General features: G+C 35.6%; 2 protein-coding genes across 7 annotated transcripts in view; both read left to right on the top strand.

The window, feature by feature from the left end:
- LOC109046487 (adenylate kinase 4, mitochondrial-like) lies at nucleotides 1–5,488 on the top strand. Of its 2 annotated transcripts, none has more exons than XM_042725979.1 (6): nucleotides 1–139; nucleotides 368–526; nucleotides 1,545–1,664; nucleotides 2,418–2,590; nucleotides 4,598–4,716; nucleotides 4,850–5,488. In XM_042725979.1, exons 2-6 carry the CDS (start codon nucleotides 385–387, stop codon nucleotides 4,974–4,976), a joined length of 681 nt encoding a protein of 226 aa, XP_042581913.1. In that variant the 5' UTR covers nucleotides 1–139; nucleotides 368–384; the 3' UTR covers nucleotides 4,977–5,488. The 2 variants fall into 2 exon arrangements, with proteins under 2 accessions (XP_042581913.1, XP_042581912.1); XM_042725978.1 differs by having other exon boundaries at nucleotides 1–143.
- A 1,523-nt stretch (nucleotides 5,489–7,011) lies between these two features.
- The window catches only part of LOC109070564 (putative tyrosine-protein phosphatase auxilin), a 29,680-nt gene continuing 16,854 nt past the window's right edge, over nucleotides 7,012–19,837 (top strand). The window contains exons 1-3 of one of the 5 annotated variants that reach the window (XM_042725976.1): nucleotides 7,012–7,226; nucleotides 10,765–10,891; nucleotides 18,539–18,689. In XM_042725976.1, the coding sequence (XP_042581910.1) occupies nucleotides 10,879–10,891; nucleotides 18,539–18,689 (164 nt within the window). In that variant the 5' untranslated portion in view covers nucleotides 7,012–7,226; nucleotides 10,765–10,878. Of the gene's footprint in view, nucleotides 7,227–10,306; nucleotides 10,892–18,538; nucleotides 18,690–19,837 lie in introns of those variants that run through there. The other 4 variants (XM_042725977.1, XM_042725974.1, XM_042725973.1 and 1 more) reach the window with 4 other exon arrangements.

Below are 19,837 nucleotides of genomic sequence, written 5' to 3'. Positions count from 1 at the left end.
AGAGGAGACGCTCACGTCCACATAAAGAGCGAGCAGTAGGCGGCGCGTCAGCTAAAGGCTGCCCAGTTTTAATGAACATTGACAAGGGGCTCCGCATTCACCGTGAAAATAAGAGTTTAATAGTACAGTATTCTGTTTGGTAGGTAAGTTTGTTTGTTGTTTTTGACCTATAACTTTTAAAGTCGCTTCGGTTTGTATGAATTATTCGATGTTACAGCAGGTCCCCACCCCTCATTCTGCACTGAAGATCTGATTTAACAGAGCTGTAAAATCTGAATTGTAATGCAAACGCGCACTATACTACATTAAGTAAGTGCATGAGTTGCATGATTTCACGTGTAATGCTAAACTCGTTTGTTGTAAACAGGGCAGTTCAGTGAGGAAATGTCCAAGTTATTCCGGGCTGTTATCATGGGTCCACCAGGCTCGGGGAAGGGGACCATATCGGAGAGGATCGCGCACAGTTTCGGCCTTAAACATTTATCCAGTGGAGACTTCGTTCGAGAAAACATCGCTGCGAAAACTGGTGCGTGCTCTTCAAAACCGTGCAAACTTTTAATTTTCCTGGACGCTCGTTAGCTCTGGAAAGCCTGTCGATGCCAACAAATGCTAGATAAGCATCTCGCTAGGTTTTGAGACACGGCCACTGTTAAACAGAAGATCATTTGAAGGGGCGTAACCACTGTTGTGGTTTATATGTTTAGATTAACGGTTTATCGAACATTTGGTCCTCCCTTATTTGGAATATGTGGTTAGTATATCCTCGAGCATCATCATGTGTGAGTTCATGTGAGGTAAATGCCTTAAAAAGTTGCCATGCTGGCAAGATGCTACTTTACATTTCTATTTTATTGCACTGTTGCTATGCCCACCTGTCTTATTAAGACTTCAGCTGGCATTCATACATGTAGGTAAAGACAGAGGAATTTTCATGCTAATCAACATATTGCATACTAATTAACACTTTACTTAGAGTAGACTTTTTTTCATGCTCAATAAAGTTGTCATGGTTGGCAAATCCTTTTAGTATAAAGCCTTAGGTTAAAAAGAATGTAGCTTTTTAAAGAGAAAATTATGATTTAGGTAACTTTTTGCATTAACACACATTTGTCCCATTTATACTTAATTTATTTGTGCATTTGAAAACCAAAGAAATACACTAAAAATCAATAGTTGTAAGGTTGTAATTTGTGTAGTGACATTAGGACCTTTATAATATTTTATTATTTGTATGCTTGTAGATATAATTCTAAATGAAATTATTGGGTGTCAGTGTCTCAAAACTCTCATGTGACTATTCTGATCTATTATATGATTAACACTCTAGTTGCTGGTTAAAACCATATGATTAATAATTGATTTGTCTCAGTCAAAGTTTATGTGTGGAACATAAGTAGAAAACAATATATATTAAAATCTTATTACCTTTCATTCTTGAAGAAACATCATAGAAAGCAGCGTATTAAAGATATGTGTACTGTAAAGCTATAGGTTTGATTATTAGTATGGAAGATATGGGGTCCAACTAATTGTTTTATCTGCAGAGGCTGGTGTTCAAGCTAAGACGTATATAAAAAAAGGATTGCTGGTACCAGACCATGTCATGACACGTCTTCTGCTGCCTAGATTGGAGGAGATGACCAAATACAGCTGGTTGTTGGATGGTATGGTGGTAAATCCCATTTAATACTTGATCTTTTTTTGCTATAATATTTTTTATTTGTTTAAGACTTAGCTAAAGCTAAATCTCTTTAGGGGAACTTTGTTAGGGAACTTTCATTTCTTCATTCAACAGAAACTCAAAACAATCTCTAGTGTTAGGAAGTAAGCTAGGAGTATTGAAAATGTCTTGCCTTTTATTGCCTATTTCCATTTTATCAATAACTGATTACTGATTTGTGAGACCAGAAAGTCAAGATGTAACAGATGCTAGCTTAGAAAGTCCAAGCTCCTAAAATAGAATGATATCAAACATTGACTGAAAAGATGTGCAGTGTGACCTACAGAACATGGAGTAACACTAGTGTTCCTTTACTGCAGGACTGTAAACATTAAAGCTGAAACTGCAAAGGCTAATCCTAAAGCTTAATATTGAAGTAGACTAACAGAAAAGTAACTAAACTCAGTTATAAATAATGAAAGTAGATCTCCCACTGGCAAGTCTATAATGATACAAAACAGTGTAATACCCTGCACAAAATAAGGATGTAGAATTGCAACACTTGACATTTATGCATAGTTGCAAAACTACATATTGCAACTAAAGTGACATTTTAAAATAATATGTATTTATAACCTAAAGCTAATATTGTAAAATGTTATAATCAAATAAGAAAGGGAATGTAATTACTCATGTGAATAATCCATTTTGGCCTGTATCCAAGTATTAGAAGTCATTTTGTGCACTCACTCTCCAGGTTTCCCTCGAACACTAGCTCAGGCTAAAGCCCTGAACAGTGCCTGTGATCTGGATGTAGCCATCAATCTCAACATTCCTTTAGAAACACTGAAGGAACGGCTGCGACATCGATGGATACATCCACCCAGTGGCAGAGTGTACAACATGTGCTTCAATCCTCCCCGCGTCCAGGTGAACATTTTAGTCTTTCAGCTAACTTCGGCAAGGTTCTCCCAAAGTTACAAAACATTTTTTTGATTAATGGTAACAGAATGTCTATTCAAAGTTATCTGGGTTTTAATAATGTTCTCAAAATGCTAGCATAAAAATGTTTTTTTTTTTTTTTTGCTGAAACGTTTTTAGCTGGGGGTCAAGTTTTTTGTTTCAGAATGGACAGAGACCATTCAAAATTTTAACTTTACCATAATGTTGGCAGAATGATAAAATGGACTGTTCCCTTAACATTCATATAACCAAGAAAAAACCTTTTAAAAACATTTTGAAAAATTAAGATGACAGTTAGCAAAACAATCTAAGAACATATTTTTGGTAACTGGGTATGTAGCAACAATAAAATCGCTAGTAGGTTCCCTTATATCATTGTTTCTGCAAAAAAAAAAAAACTAAACAAAACAAAAAACCCTTCATATTATTTAAACTCATAATACTCAGTCCTATTCCTGATTTCTATGCACTTGAAAGATTTGGACAGCAGGGCAGCATCAGAAATACATTGTAAAACCGGGAAGTCGTGGCCTAATGGTTTCAGAGTCGGACACCCAATCGAAGGGTTGTGAGTTCGAGTCTCGGGCCGGCAGGAATTGTGGGTGGGGGAGTGCATGTACAGTTTCTCTCTCCACCTTCAATACCATGACTTAGGTGCCCCTGAGCAAGGCACCGAACCCCCAACTGCTCCCCGGGCGCCGCAGCATAAAATGGCTGCCCACTGCTCCGGGTGTGTGTTCACAGTGTGTGTGTGTTCACTGCTCTGTGTGTGTGCACTTTGGATGGGTTAAATGCAGAGCACGAATTGGGTCACCATACTTGGCTGAATGTCACGTCACTTCACTTCACTTCACTTCACCTAGTAACCTGCAACTGTTACCTTGCCTAACCTGACTCATAAAAATAGTTTTGTTTGTGTAAATCAATGTAAAATGTATTTATGCTGATTTACTGACATTAAATAATGCTTTTAACTGGAATAAAACCCATTAATTTAGATGTTACCATTTTTAGTTACTTTTTTAGGCTGGATTTCTCCCTGGGCAGTGTACTTACCACTGAACTAGGCAGTGGACTGAGACACAAATGTGTCCCAATTTGTGAGTGTGAGTAGTGTGTTCACACCGAGTAACATAGTGAGAATGAAACGTAATTTTCTTCAAATGTAAAACAGTAAATGCTTCTGCATAGCAGAATTTACATTTTACATTTTAAACTACCCTTATAAAACACTTCTACCTTCTCGCATTAGTTCCAGCATTAAAGACCCCTGAACCAGCTAATAAAGGTCTTTGAAATTACTTCAAAAATACAACCAGGTGTTTTGAAGCAGGGTTGGATCTAAACTCTGGCCCTCTAGGAGTACACCCCTGTTGTACAGGATTATTTCAATTTCATTTTAGCTGTGTTACACTGCTAGTGTCTCTTAAAGGAATAGTTGCACTTAAAGTAATAGTTGACCCAAAAATGAAAGTTTGCTCACCCTGAAGTCATCCAAGGTGTTTCTTCACTGGAAAATATTTGAAAAAAATGACACGGCTTGCTCAGCAATGGATCCTCTGCAGTGAATGGGTATTGCAGATAATCCATTGATTAGCAAGTGATGTAATGCTAAACTTCTCCAAATCTGTTCTGATGAAGACATAAACTCATCTACATCTTGGATGGTCTGAGAGTGAGTAAATTTTGAGGAAATTTTCAGTTTTGGGTGAACTATTCCTTTAACTGCACCCTACTGACATTAAAAAATATTGTCCTATGTGTTTACTATTATTATATCCATCTTTCTTGTAGCTTGTACTATACTGGGCAATGTATAAAACTTTATATAGCTAGCATTACGTTATTGCCTCCTTGATGACTGATAAATCACTTGTTGCATTCCTTATTTGTAAAATGCTTTGCATAAAAGAATAAATGTAAACATACACAATCAAACCATAACAGTTTTGCTAATATCTGTTGTGTTTACAGGGGATAGATGACATCACAGGAGACCCATTGATTCAACAGGAGGATGACAGACCAGAAGCCCTGGTGGCCAGACTGAGACACTACAAAGATGTTGCCAAACCTGTCACAGACTTTTATAAGTAAGCTCATAACTCGTAGGAGTCATAACTCTCACCAAGTCTCAACCAGTGTGCTTTTAATGTCCTTCTGTAACTGTGATTCAAAAACCTTGTTTCCCTGTTTACTAAAAAGCATTGTAATTCTGTGTTAAAGGGCTAAAGGCATCCTGTACACATTCTCGGACACAGAGACAGATCGGATCTGGCCGAATATCAGCACACTTCTCAACACAAAGATCCCCACCATCCAATCAGATGCTCGATGTGCTTCAACTCACTGAGGGAATCCTCTGACAGTCTCAAATCAAAGACAACGTCGTGGCCTCATCTCAGAGGAATAACTAATTGACCACATTTGGTTTCCAATTTGGTTTCATTTTTATCGTCGCAATTTGACCATTGGTAGTATAGTAATATTCATTGTGCTAGCTTTGATTATTTCAGTTCCTGAAAAGTTTTTAAACATTTGAAAGACAATTCTGAAATCTGGGAATCAGTCGGGGTAAAATTCAACTTATATCTTACAAGTACAATGGTTCTAAAAGTGTAAATGTTTCCTAGATTTCAACGCACAAATTTTATATAGACGTGATTAAATCACATAATGAAGGGTAGACACATGTGACCTTGTGTAAGTGAATGAGACACAAAACTGGTCAAGCATTCCAGTGAGATTGAATTATTTCTGAAGGGGCTTTACTTTATATCATCTCTGTCTGTGATGTTTGCCTTTCTTATATATTTCATAGTAGTGTTACCATTCTTCTGTATACCATAAAAAAAATTATCATTATTTTTTTGTGTTTTACAAGCTCTTTAATCCAAATATGCCAGAAAAGCCTTGGAGAAATTCCATTTCTTGATCTGCTGAAATCAGCTATTGTGAACACCAGGCCTTTTTCCATGAAATACATTGATAGAATGTTTAACTGTGTTAAAAATCAAACCAATATATGACTGACACTTTTAGCAAATGACAATATGTAAGTATAATGTGATAAAATAATCCTATACAATATCAGATATTCTTTAAACACTGCCTTCTTTCGTAAATTCTGTTAGATATTCTTTTAAGTATGATTTGATAAAATAATCCTATACAATATCAGATATTCTTTTGTTTTTTATCCAGAAGATTAAAACACAGACTTTATCAAAAAACCACAGATTAAATTACAATTAGATTACATTTTTTGTCCCTGAAACAAACTGAAAGAGTGTTAGGCACACACGACTTTATAGTTAGCAGCCTATCTTTATTTCTCTCTGTTTATTTTTCTTTTATTCTTTTTTGCTTCCTGTTCTCTCTCCCATGTTCATGTCAGTCTTACATACCAGACAAAAAATTCAAAATATCTCCACACCTTCGTGTTCTGCAATACCACATACAAGAATTTACATGCTTGAGCTTTCCTTTTTTCCAAAGAAAATAAACTTATTTTCGCATAAATGTTGAATGTAGTCTTTTGGTTTGAATTTCGATCCTTATTATTAATTTTCACAGGAATTTGTCTTAGGACCTCCACGAGTGGTATAATACACATAAAAACTTATTCACAACACATAAAAACAATACACACATAATATAATAACAGTAATAATAATGAATCACTAATGTCAACAATTATTCAGTAAACTAATTGATAATGGAACACACACACATAGGCCCTATAAATACTGTATATGTACAGCCAAAATATTTTTAATGATTATTTATTATTATTATTAGCTTTCTGCAGGTTAAAACGTCTTAGGTGACGTCTGGCCAGCTGTTACAAAGGTTGTCCTCTAGGGGTGGGATGCTCTGGCCGGGGGCTGCTCGTATGTGTGTAATAACGTTTACAAATCCTACAACGCGAAGCATTGCCTCATGAATATTTATAAGGTAAAATAACACACGCTCATAGTTGGTCGTTCCAGGAAGTTTGCCGTGCAACGTCACCATCATCTAATTAATATTCAGGAGCTCAGCCTCAGCCATAGTAGCACATTATTATTATGTCTATGGCACAGACCATCTGTAGTCTGGGCGCGGATCACGGAAGTCCACAATATGACACACAGCTAAAATTATCATCATCCTTCCCATGAAAAAAATAAATAAAATAAAGAGTAAAAATAGTCAAGTCTGACTGCTTAATAGGCTGTTGCTTAAAATAAAACTACATCAAATCAGCGATAAATTTGACTCCAATTCAAAAATCCGTTCCGTGATTTCTTAAATATGAACGATTACGTGCAAATCTGGTACAGTTAAATTAATTACATATTTTTTAAAATAAAAAAAAAATAATAAGTATGTATCAAACTGACGGTCGGCTGTGGATTTGGCTTAAAGGTTTTGATTCGATGGTGCTGAAGCAGCTCTTCATCACTGCTTGAAGAATGTGATGAGCGCTGATTCGAGACGCAGCACGATTCGCTGGACACGCGCCTTCTGACCTTTGACAGCCAGCGAATGACAAATGAAAGGTCAGCGTTTCTGACATCAGCTGGGGGCCATCGGAGAATGAGAGACAGTGCATCGAAAGGTAGGAGGAAACCGCTGTTTTTAAACCGCCGAATGTGTTTATTATTACTAGCTGTAGCCATACAGCACTGATTGAGACATCTTCGATATTACGTAATGAACTGTTATTAATATATAAACCGTCGTGGCTGTTGTGATGTCATAATCGATCCCGAGGTTACATTTTTATCCTTATCTGCCTTGCTAAATAAGTATTACGTTTTATATGGTGCCATAGGTGTTTTGTTTAGATGTAGTCTTCATCATGTCATCATCGTTGCAGCTTTATATCGCGTTTGAGAATTTTTATATGACGATAGGCCTGTTTTAAGAAGCAATAACCTGCTCGAGTCACGACATGCAAAGCAGATCAGCTGATCGGACGCGATTCGAGGCTGATGCACAGGATGGGGTTCAGTAATCATCATCGCTTACTATTATTATTATTCCGATGAACCGAGATTTCGTCAGAAGATGAGACCGTACTGAAAAATCTAGTTTCAAGATGGTAGATGATTTGGGACATGGTAGATAGTTTTTAGCTGGTCTAAGATTGACATATTAGCAGGTGCAAGCCGGTCTTTTAGCTGTTTGACCAGCTACCATCGTCCAAAAAAACTACTTGAGCATCTTTTAAGCTGTTATGATCTTTTATGTGTTATGATTTATGTATTTGTTACTTATGTATGTATGTATGTATTAATTAATCTATTTATTTATTTATTAAAGTATGTATGTAGCTGGCTAGCTAGCATTTCAAAGATGCTAATGATCATCTTAGACCAGATAGAAACCAGCCTAAACACAATTTTCCAGCAGGGTAATAAAAACAAATATATATATATATATATATATATATATATATATATATATATATATATATATATATATATATATATATGAACAAATGTAGATAGATAGATAGATAGATAGATAGATCTCCAATATAAAATTTTATGGAACACATTTTTAAATAATATATAATATAATAGCTAGGTACACTTAGAAACACATTCAGGGCAAATGAGAAAAAAAATCGGATAATTTACCTTATGTTTGCTAGTTTGTTTTATTCCATACAATATTACTGTTAGTCTGATTCACAGATAAGCAATGATTAAATCCGCCCTTCATTCATTCTGGTAGTAAATGGCACAAAATTATATGATCTCATCTGATCCAGCTTCTCTATGTTTAATAGAAAAATAAGTCACAGAATTTTGATCAGTGACAAAGAAGGTGTTATATTGTTTGATTGTTTTTAATGTGTAATCTATAATACGCACAAGGTTTGTTTATGATGGTATAAAGGTTAAGGGAAATCCCTTGCACCATAATGGAGCTGTGCAGAGGGGTGCGCTCTCTGCCTCTGTTGCCATGGACGCAATATCGCATGTCCTCACAGTTTCGGCTTTACATTAGTATGTTTCTCATGACTGATGATGTCACATATTATTCAGCTGAATTCATCCAATGTTTTTTACTATCTGCAAAGATCTATCGATTTAAACTATAAGGGTCTTTTAAACATAATGCTTATTTCCTTCAGTCCAGTTTGCTTTCTATGCAAGTATAAAGTACTAGATCTGCCTCTAGGGTATAGAGTGAGATTTCTTTTTAAAGACGCTTGTAACATTGTAGGTGACACATTATCAGACATTTACAAGTTACAGGCCTTGAAAACGGTCACGAGATGTGTTAAAAAACAACCTTGTGTGAGTGTAAGATTAACTCCGACAAGCCTTTTCTACCAAAGCCCGAAACTGTCGAAATTGCAAGGAAAAGTCAGAAAAAAAATCCAAATTGTGAGATGCAATCTCAGTCTTGGGAAAAAAAATAGACCAATTTTTTTAAACCTTGTGGCAGAAGCAAGCTTTTTATTAATAATAATAATTTTAAAAAAAGCTGTTGAACAAAAAAATAGTTTTACTTGTGTATTGCCTGAGATACAATGATTGCTATTCTGGCTGCTGGTGGGGCTAATTGTGCATATGCTAACCATTTTCTCAGCTGATGATTTTCATTTTATATAGCCTCCTGAAATAACAATATTGACATTCTCTTGACCTTCAAATAGTACAATGGGATTAAAGCAACATGATCATGATTTTATTTTAAGTTTGTATTACAGCTACAAGTGTCCTCCAGCTGACCCCGGGTCACTTTTACTGATTGTTTTACAGTAAAGGTAAACAAATGAATTGGTGTTAATGTTAAGTTGGTTATTAATGGCAGACAGCAACCAGAGCCTTTCTCTTGGTGACACTTCCTACATGCTGTGTTCTCAGTCTCACTCTTCTCAAAGGGTTGCCCGGACATCAGCTCTCTTATGAGAAAACATGTAGCCATAGTAGATGCCAAAACAAGGGGGCTGCATGAAGGGAAGCATCAAGTTGCTCAATTAGAGATAAATCATCCTATCAGAGAGGAAGTCTTGGATTGCCTGACTTCCACTGGCAAAGCAATAAACACTATATCAGGGTTATCCATAGACTATAAAGCCATAAAAGCGTATTTTTGTGCAACTGCTCAGTACAGAAAACAATGCAAAGCCCATGCGAAAACAACCAAATTCATTTAGCACTGCAGTGCACAGATACAGCCAAGACAAATTTATGTTTGAACAGCCATAAAAGTACACTTGGTTTTTCTTTACTGGAGAAAAGGGGTTTTTACCTTTTACATACTAATTATGCATGCCTTTATTATCAAGTCTTACAGCTTTAGTGTTTAGAAATTACTTGTTCTGAAATTTTTATTTGTATGCAAAGCAAAAACAAGCAGATTTGAACAAGAACAAGCTGTTTGCTGAAGCTTTTCAGACAAAACAAAACAAACAAAAAATATATGAAATAAATATACAAGATTCTATCAATAAACCAAAGACAGAATTTTTTATTTTTAATTCATCATTTTCATGACAGTTAAGCACATTTGCTTCCTAAATATTCATTAATGTATCAGAACATTTTAAATTAGTTTTTTGTTTGTGTATTTAATATATATATATAACTTATAGTATATAACTTTTACTGTAATACAATGATTTTTTTTTTTCAAATTAAAATAATGGTAACTGTAAATGTGCTTAATTGTTAAGTAAATAATGTAGCAATGCAAAATAAATTTTTCCTTTTCGTGAAATTATTAACTGTTTGCCTGTGTCATGATGGCCGTCGTAATAACGTTTGTTAATATGATAATTTAGGTAGGTTATAGATTTATTATACATTTGTCTAATTGAAATAATGAGATACAAAGCAGAGGGTGCAGAGTGGGATGTTAACTGGCTGCAGTGATTGGCTGCTGGCTCTGTGTGTGTGCAGCGTAGTAAATGCGGCGCTTGATGACACACCGCCCTCTTCTCTCCTGCAGCTAGCGGCCGTATGTAGCGGGACATTATTCCCTCCCTCCGAGTTGTCCCACAGAACATGTGCATTCCCTCTATAGGCTCTTGAAATCGTCGTTGTCGTACGTCTATGTGATTCCCAATTGTGCTCATGAGCCTGCTAGGTGGCTACAAGAAAAAGAGCAGTTACGATGGCTACGAATCTTTGCAGCTGGTCGATAGCAGCGGAGACTTCTGCACCGGGGGACGAAGCGGCGGCGGTTTGACGGCAGGGACCCTCGGCAGCGTTAAAACAGGCCCCGCGCCGCAGGACGACTACAGCACCATGGACAGCTCAGGTATGAAAACCGTGTCGATCGACCGGATGCCGCTCCTTCGTCTGACACGCATCAAACAAGCTGTTCTGTGTTTGTTTTTAAGGCATGCTGCTTTACCGTAAGAATCCAAGGTGGTGGATTAAATATTAGTTGGCGATATCCGCCGGAAGCATGTCTGTTCGTGTGCTGTGTCATGACAATTGATCAAAGTCACAGAGCTGGCGTATTGGAAGCTCCACTAACTACTTTGATTGTTAGTTGATAGATGAGCTATTGAAATTCAAGTATTGTGAACCAGATATGTGACTCTGGACCACAAAAAAAAAAAAAAAAAAAAAAAAAAAAAAACAGTCATAAGGGACATTTATTTAAAAAAAGGACATTTATACATAATACGAAAGCTGAATAATTAAGCCTCCCATCGATGCATGGTTTGTTAGGATATTAGCAATGCATATTAGATACTAATAAAAAAAAAAAAGTTCTGATATATTTACGATAGGAAATTTACAAAATATCTTCATGGAACAACGTGGTTTTTTTTTGGCATACAAGAAAAATCGATAATTTTGACCCATACAATGTATTGTTGGCTATTGCTACAAATATACCCGATGCTACTTATGACTGGTTTTGTGGTCCAGGGTCACATATGTGTATAAATGATGTATGTTGTTGCCTCATATGTTGATGTGCTATGCAGGACCATAAAGGGATTGCTCAGCATGCTCTGGACGTGCATATAGTTGTGTTTCTTGCAAGTGGTTTATGCAGTAGGATAGCAATGGCTAAAAAAGAGTGTGATGTCTGTATTATATGGGTTGCTGCTGTTTTACTGCAGTGATCTGGAATGAAAGGTGGCCTTCAGGACTGAGACATGAGGAAGAGCTAGTGTCAGGTGTTTTAGTCCCAGGTGATGTCTGCTTCGGTCTGGGGTTTTTGCATGTGTTTGTGAGAAAGAAAACTTAGCCTATATAGACTATACCATAATTGTTTTTGGTAAATTTTACACTATAAAATGAAAGCTGTGTGTACCAGAACATAAAAAAAAAAAAAAAAAAAAAAAAACTATGACGATGCTACAAGCATTACAGGATGGCAGTTTAGTCAGTTTTACAGTTCCTACATAAGTCATTAAATTACATAATTATTAATATTTTTAATCATGAATTAAAATGATTGAATTATGTAATGCTATTTAACTAACCAACACTGTAAAAAGTGAAAACCCGCAATATCTTGAAGAGATATTTCTACTTGATTCAACGCATTAAAAAGTATTGAGTTTTGTTGATATGAATGTACTGTATTAGGTTGATTCAGCGAATTGAATAAAACCAATTCATTTAGATGTTATGATTTTGTATTTGAGCTATTAAAATGCACTGAAATGAACACACTGCGATATTATTTTAAACTTATTTAAACATGATGACTGTAAGTTCATATAACCATGTAATCATAACATACAGATGCTACAAGCCAAACAAATAATGCAAGATAATGATTAAATCATTATAAATGACATCTATGCCTCACAATATAACTGATATCTTGAATGAAGAACACATAACTTTGTAAATTAAATCTAAACAAATGTGATGGTTAGCGCGAAGAAAGCCCCTTTCTTCGCTGTTTATAAGGCGATATACTGTAAAAACCCACAATTGTTACCATAAAGAGGTATTTCTACCTGATATGACCCATACAATAGTTTGATTGGTATTAATTCATGTATTTAGGTTGATTTACCAATATTAAATAATATTTTTGGCTTAAATACAGCCAGTTAATACCATTTTTAGGTTACCATTTTCTCTAGTCTTTCCATTATGAAATCCATTTCAGCAATGTTTCACCATAAAGTATTTTTCAATTTTTTATGTTAATATTTTGCTTCTTCTGTCTTTATTCAAAAAGAGTTCTGAGACAGTGAACTATAACAGTAGGTTTACTTCATGAGGCAGGTCCAGCTTTGTGTTGAGGGATTTGTTGTGACGTGTTGCTTCATTGCAGTGGCCATGTTTTCAGCATGCAGTCTAGTCACAGTGAATTTAGAGTGTGAATCTAATATTTGCTATTTTTAGAGAAAATACTGTGCTTATTCAAACCTCTGTTCATTTAGTTTCATAGTTATTCACTTTGAATTTCATGAGAGAATTTTGAATGTTTTAAATTGCTGCTTGAAAGGACAGTAGCTTTGTTTGAGCCTGTAGGTGATCTATAATTGAAAAGCCAGTCGGGTCTTGTAACAAGACACAGAAACACACAATTTCACACACAAACACACACACACAGGGGGCTGCACATCACAGAGCCTCTCTGTGATTCAATGCTGCTGAATTAAAAGGACAAAAGAAAGGAGGATTGTGATAGCGATAGAGAATAAAAGAGGAAATGTGTTAGGAACCAATTCTTTTATATCACAAATGCACTGATCTGATCTTTTTGCTCGGGACGGCCCACTCTCTCTGACACACACATACAAGCACTCTTGGGCTCTTTGTGTGATTAAATGGATATTGGTAGGAGTTCAGAGATTCTGTGCTCTGTGAGTGGGGCAGCCTTGGACTTTGAAGTCGACTGCACTCCTGCATATTTTCTCACTCAGAATAAAGCTCCTCTGTACCTTCATGGCAAGTCTGACAGGAAGCCCAGACTCTGGCTGGGCCCACTGTTAAAGCAATGCCAGGCCATTCTGTTCTTCTAGATACAACAACAATTTGAAGGCAGAAAAGTGCTGACAAGGTCTCTTTTTTTTTGGAAGTTCATCTCTGTTTACTGGTCAAAAATAGTACAATTTAGTAATACTGGTAAATATTATTACAGCAATTCATAAGTTTCTGTTTGAATAGTTATTACTCCAGTCTTCAGGGTCACATGATCCTAATTTGCTGATTTGGTGATTTTATCTGGTCTTGTCACACCCATAGACTGTATAAAAAACATGGATATAGTGTCCGTGACGTCACCCGTAGATTCCTGAAGAGAGTTTTTGAAGCTCAAAGTGGCCGAAGCGGGACGTCGCCATCTTGGCAGCGCTTCACCGTGCGTCACTCCCGGATAATCGAAAATGGGCAAAGAGGCGGGAGCTGGTTGCTGAAACGGTGGTGACAGCAGCGCCAATCCACATGTCACTCAAGTGGCCACGCCCTTAATTATGCTTAACTTTAAGGCTTAATATAATTTAAATGGATGAGTTATAAAAAATTCACCCCCTCACAGTTGTCATGAAGGGCAAAATTTGCTATATAGACCAAAACCACTTTTTGTACCAGGCTGTAAATACATTTTTTTTCTGCTGTAAAGTTTTTAACATGGGAAGTCTATGGGACTGACTCCCTTTTGGAGCCAGCATCTAGCGGCCAGTCGATGAATTGCAGTTTTAGTCACTTCCTTGTTGGCTTCACGAGAGAGACCGGAAGGTTGCCGCTCGGTCACACCCCAAGACTATTTGTTGTGTTTTCACTCCCCATGTGCTCTGTGACCTAGTTTCTGTCTGTGTCTGATTGTGTAATCATGTTCAGGTGTGTCTCTTCATTTATCATCCCTATATAAGTTGTATTTTGTTTTTTGTTTGTTTTTTATTTTTTAATAATGTTTTGGTGTTTCTTTTGTTTTGTGATGGATTTATATTAATGGATTATTAAAGACAGTTTATTGTTATCTTCTTCACTTACGTGCTTCTCTCCTGCACCACACCGTGACAATAGTTCACATAAATGCTGTTCTTTTTTTATTTTTTTTTATTTTTTATTAATTAAAAAAGAATACTGAAAAAAAGTTTATCACCATTTCCAGAAAAATAGTAAGCACCATTATTTTCATCATTCATAATAAGAAATGTTTCTTGAGCAGCAAATCAGCATATTAGAATGAGATATTACTATTTAATACTAATACCATTTAATACTATTTTAGTAATGCTGTTTTGAGTGTATTACATAATATGTGACCCTGGACCACAAAACCAGTCATAAGGGTCAATTTTTCGAAACTGAGATTTCTACAACATCTGGAAGCTGAATAAATAAGCTTTCCATTGGTGTATTTGTTAGGATAGGACAATTTTTTGGCTGAGATACAACTATTTGAAAATCTGGAATCTGAGGGTGCAAAAAAATCTAAATATTGAGAAAATCACCTTTAAAGTTGTCCAAATGAAGTTCTTAGACAAATTGCTTTGCTTCAGTGTATTTAGAGAATGCTCTTTTCTTTTCTGTCTTTTAAAATACCCCCTTACTATTTTAGTGTGAAAAACTGCTGCAAATGATTCAGTGCAAGAGTAAACTGTTTTAATGACTCAAGCTGAAGCGTGAACAATTTCAGACCTTTTTGTAAAACTGTTTGACCGATTAGATCAAAAGGGTGATTCATACGCAAACCTGCCTAGCTAGTTTATGCTTCTAAAAGCTGATAAAAACACACAACTTCATTGCTAAAATGTTATCTAAGAAAATAATTTTTAGGTTGATATACATTAATCTTCATTGACACATCAGGATTTATCAGTAATATTTAACTGGGGCACAGCAGTATTTCACTGGGGCTCATGCCCCAGTAAAAAAGGTCTAGCAACACCCGTTAGACAATCTGTCACTGGGGGAGAAAACAATATATTTCTGATGTATGAAAAGATTTATATTAAATATTTATTAATTTCAACAATTTTTATTAATTAGTTGAATGAATGACACAGTGGCTCATAAATAGACATTTACTTGTTTCATTCCTAAATAAATAAAGTATGTATGAATGAGTGAGTGGTTTGAATGAATAGCTCATTCATAAAATGTCATTTGTCTCTACACCTACTGTCATAACAGAAAATGAGGGAGTCAAAAAAAAACAAAAAAAAAAAACAGACAAGCTAAGGATGCTAACATTGAAAAGTCAGTTGTTCAACCAAACAAATTTGAGGAAAAAACTGTTGTTTAAACTTTAATAATGATCAATTTTATTAAATGATTATTACCTATTATCATCTGTATGTGATTACCTTTGCCATCATGTTTGTTTATACTGAAATGCAGGACAGGAGAGCAGTAAAGACCAAAAAATTTATTTTTCTTTCTATTTTCTGTTTATCGCTACCGTAGACATCAGTGTTGAGAACCAAACAGCAGCAGCGTAAAGATAGAATTTTCAAAGCACATCAGTGTAATGGTATATGAGTAATGATTTCACCAGTGTAAACATAAACGTCAAAGTGTTAATACACATATCTGAATCATTGTCATGTACTCTAAGATCTCGTTGGTGGTTTGAATTGAGATCACTTTCATTTTATTTGATCAGTGGACTCTTTCCACAGGTTGTATCATTACACCAGTAGGTTACAGTCTTTATGAGTGAGTCATTGAATCATTCGTTCAATTAATTAGTTCAAAATCACTGATTCATTCAATAACAAAGCAAGCGAGTGAGTCGTCTAAGGGTGCTCCGATCAGAATTTTTGGAGTCAATCACTGAGCATTGATCACAGGAAGCATTATCTGCCAATTCTTATACACATGTACTGATCTCTTTGAATCCTTCTTTTAAACATGTAGAATTGTTTATGGTGATACTCCAATTAGGATTTTTATAGACATTCATTCACGGCCTGAATTTCATTTCGAAAATGTGGAAAATTAAGTGACTTATGTGGGGGGTATTATTTTTAATTTGAGCGGTGAAGTGGGGCATTTTTTTGACATTTTTCAAAAATATCTAATTATCTCACCTTAATGTTTGATCATGCAGTTTTGTTTTTGCAATGGGGCAATTGTTACACAATAGCTTACATACAACACAGTCCTGATTTTGTGAACTGTATGTGAGGCGTCCTTAAGCCCAAAGTATACTTCGGCCGTCCACATTCCACGACGGCCTGCGCACTGTCCTAAAACCTAAACCCAAACCCAAAAACCTAATACAATTTTTCAAGATTATTGAAGGAAATAAGCTCTGCGACCAGTAGAAGTTTATAATTCTTTCTTACATATTTTGTTCATCATAATAATCTTTACACATGAACACAACTTTTATGAATTTTGAAGCCTAAATTTTGCCATAAGAAGCTAAACGTAAGCTTCCGACACCTCTTTAAATCTTTATTTAAAACATATTCCCTGAATTTTGCATTAGAATAACTTGCAAGAGTGTGATTATGAACACACGTTTACTACGTTTACATGCAACCAAATAATCTATTAGTAATCAGATTGATGGCTCAGTCAGACTGAAAAGCCTTCATGTAAACACCTTAATCGATCTGATTGAGCTCGAACTGAATTAAATTTCGATTGGATCAGAAGCGTGGTGTATACCTTTTGTTATCTGATCAAGATGACATGTAAACACTTGATTGGATTAAAAACCAAAACGTACTCTCAATCAAACTGGAAAGAAATGGTGTAATGACACATGACAAGTGGAACACGCTGTTGTTCTTGTAGAATTAATTGTCATAAATGTCTATCATGTTATTCTAAAATTCTCCTTTCACTCATCATCTGTGAACTGAAGCAGAACAACATCCCATCAGTCCTCACTTTATACTCTCATCCACAGATGGCTTGATTTGGCCATGGGAATGCTCGTCATCCTATTTCTGGGATTTGGCCTACAGAAATGCGTAATTTCTGCAGTTCTCTTTATGTAGTTGTTGCATAAACCATGAACCCCAGTGAACATTTGACTTCACTGACGCGTGTGTTTAAACTTGTGTATAAAATCTGCAGCTGAGTGGGAGGTGGCTGAGTCAGATTTTTGAATATGGGTGTGGTTTAGTGTGCTAGACTGAGGCACGCTCATAAACATGCCAGGTGCTGCTCAATGTTTCTCCATTTCCTCATGTCTATTTTATTGGCTTTTGCACTTACACACAGCTTCGTACCATCATCTAATGCACATTTGACATCTGTACATCCAGTAGCATTTGTTATTGATTAGCCTAATTAAAGTATGAGGATGCTTTAGTGAAACTTGCATAGTTTAGAAGAGCAGGTTGTGGACAAGGTTTGAGTATATAGTAACTGTATTTACAAGGAAAACTAAACTTTCAGATAAACACAAAAAGCACATGCTTTGACCTTGAGTTTGCTCTGTGATCAGCATCAGACATCTGTGTTAAAAATGATTGATATGCATGTGGCAATATTTAGTCTGCATGCTAGTCATTGTATAAGCATTTGCGCATGTATAATGTGTAGTCTTGACTAGTGGTTAGCTGAGTTCACACATGACCATAATCCATTTCCACAAAAATATTAAAAAGCAACTGTTTTTAACATTGATAATAATAAGAAATGTTTATCGAGCACCAACTCAGTATATTAGAATGATTTCTGAAGGATCATGTGACACTGAAGACCAGAGTAATAGCTGCTGAAAATTCAGCTTTGCCATCACAGGAATTCATTACATTTCAAATTGTATTAAAATAGAAAATGGATATTTAAAAATAATAATGTTTCACAATATTACTATTTTTATTGTATTTTTGATAAAATAAATGCCGACTTGGGGAGGACAAGAGACTACCAACCCCAGACTTTTGTGATATATATTTTAAGAGTTTTGGTTTTTGGATATTCCAGTCTATCACTAGTCATGACGTAAGGTGTGTTTGTGGTGTCCCGTCTGCATGTGTGTTGTAAGATATGAAATTCTGATTATTTGAAGGGGCTCCGTCTTCAGATATGGATGGAAACATTGGAGGGGGACTTCTGGATATGGTTAAAGGAGGTGCTGGAAAGTTCTTCAGCAACATCAAGGACAACCTGAAAGACACCATCAAAGACACTTCTACCAAGGTTATGAACCAAGTGGCCACGTAAGTTCTTATTGTGTATTCATGGTTTTGTGTACATCAAATGTTACACATGGAGCCACATTGCCCTAATGTAGAAAACAGCTTGCTAAACATAGCAAATAATGTAGCTCAAAATAAAAACAACAAAATTCCCCACCATGATAGAAAAACGAATTTGTGTGTTTATTTTGTGCATGTTTGCACTTGTGTTCATGTGTAAGACTTCAGAGAAAACAGAGTCAAGCTTTTTCAATAGAGTTCCTGGTGACCTAGTTTTGTATAACGATTGTTACTATTAATATAACAGGACTCCTCATTGTAATGACTCTTTTTAGGTGTGTGTGTGTGTTAGTATTGAGGATATGGGCAGTCAAACATAAATGGTGTTGGTTTGTTACAACAAGGCATCTGCACTCTCAGGAAAGCAGATACAAAGCTGTCACTGGGTCAGTACCCTAAGATTCAAAAGCTAAAAGGTACATCATTGCACCTTATGTACCCTTAAATGGTATATTAGTACCTTAAAGGTAAATATTAGTACTTTAAAAGTATGTATTAGTAACATTAGTACATTTTAAATGGGTACCCCCCCCCCACCAGTGATAGTTTTGACCGTTTTTTTTTTCTTCTTCTTCTTTTTTCTGAGAGTGAAAATTAGATTTTGATATATTTACGGTAGGAAATTTACAAAATATCTTCATGGAGCATGATCTTTAATTAATATCCTAATGATTTTTGGCATAAAGGAAAAATCAATAATTTTGGCCCATACAATGTTTTTTTTTGGGGGGGGGGGAAGGGGGGATGGGGGGGGGGTATTGCTACAAATATACCCCAGCGACTTATGACTGGTTTTGTGGTCACAAATGTTCTATTAGATAACCAAAAAATCAAATCATAAGAGATTTTTAAAGATATACAAAAGATTACAGAAAAATTACTAGAGAAATGAATAAATTATTTTGAATATTTCTTAATAGATCACCATGTTTGAAGTTAAAAACCACCTGGGGAGTAAAAATGGCAACATCCACTCACACCAAAGTAGTGATAGTGAACTTATTAAAACAAAAAATTGAATTGTGATGTATTGTGATAAAAATTAAATAAATATGATTTGCACTTTTTAAAAAAATTGTAAATTAAAACATGTTTGGGACATACAGCAT

The sequence above is a fragment of the Cyprinus carpio genome, chromosome B6 (genome assembly GCF_018340385.1).
Source record: "Cyprinus carpio isolate SPL01 chromosome B6, ASM1834038v1, whole genome shotgun sequence".
Taxonomy (NCBI): Eukaryota; Metazoa; Chordata; class Actinopteri; order Cypriniformes; family Cyprinidae; genus Cyprinus; species Cyprinus carpio.
This window is presented reverse-complemented; position numbering and strand designations above follow the sequence as displayed.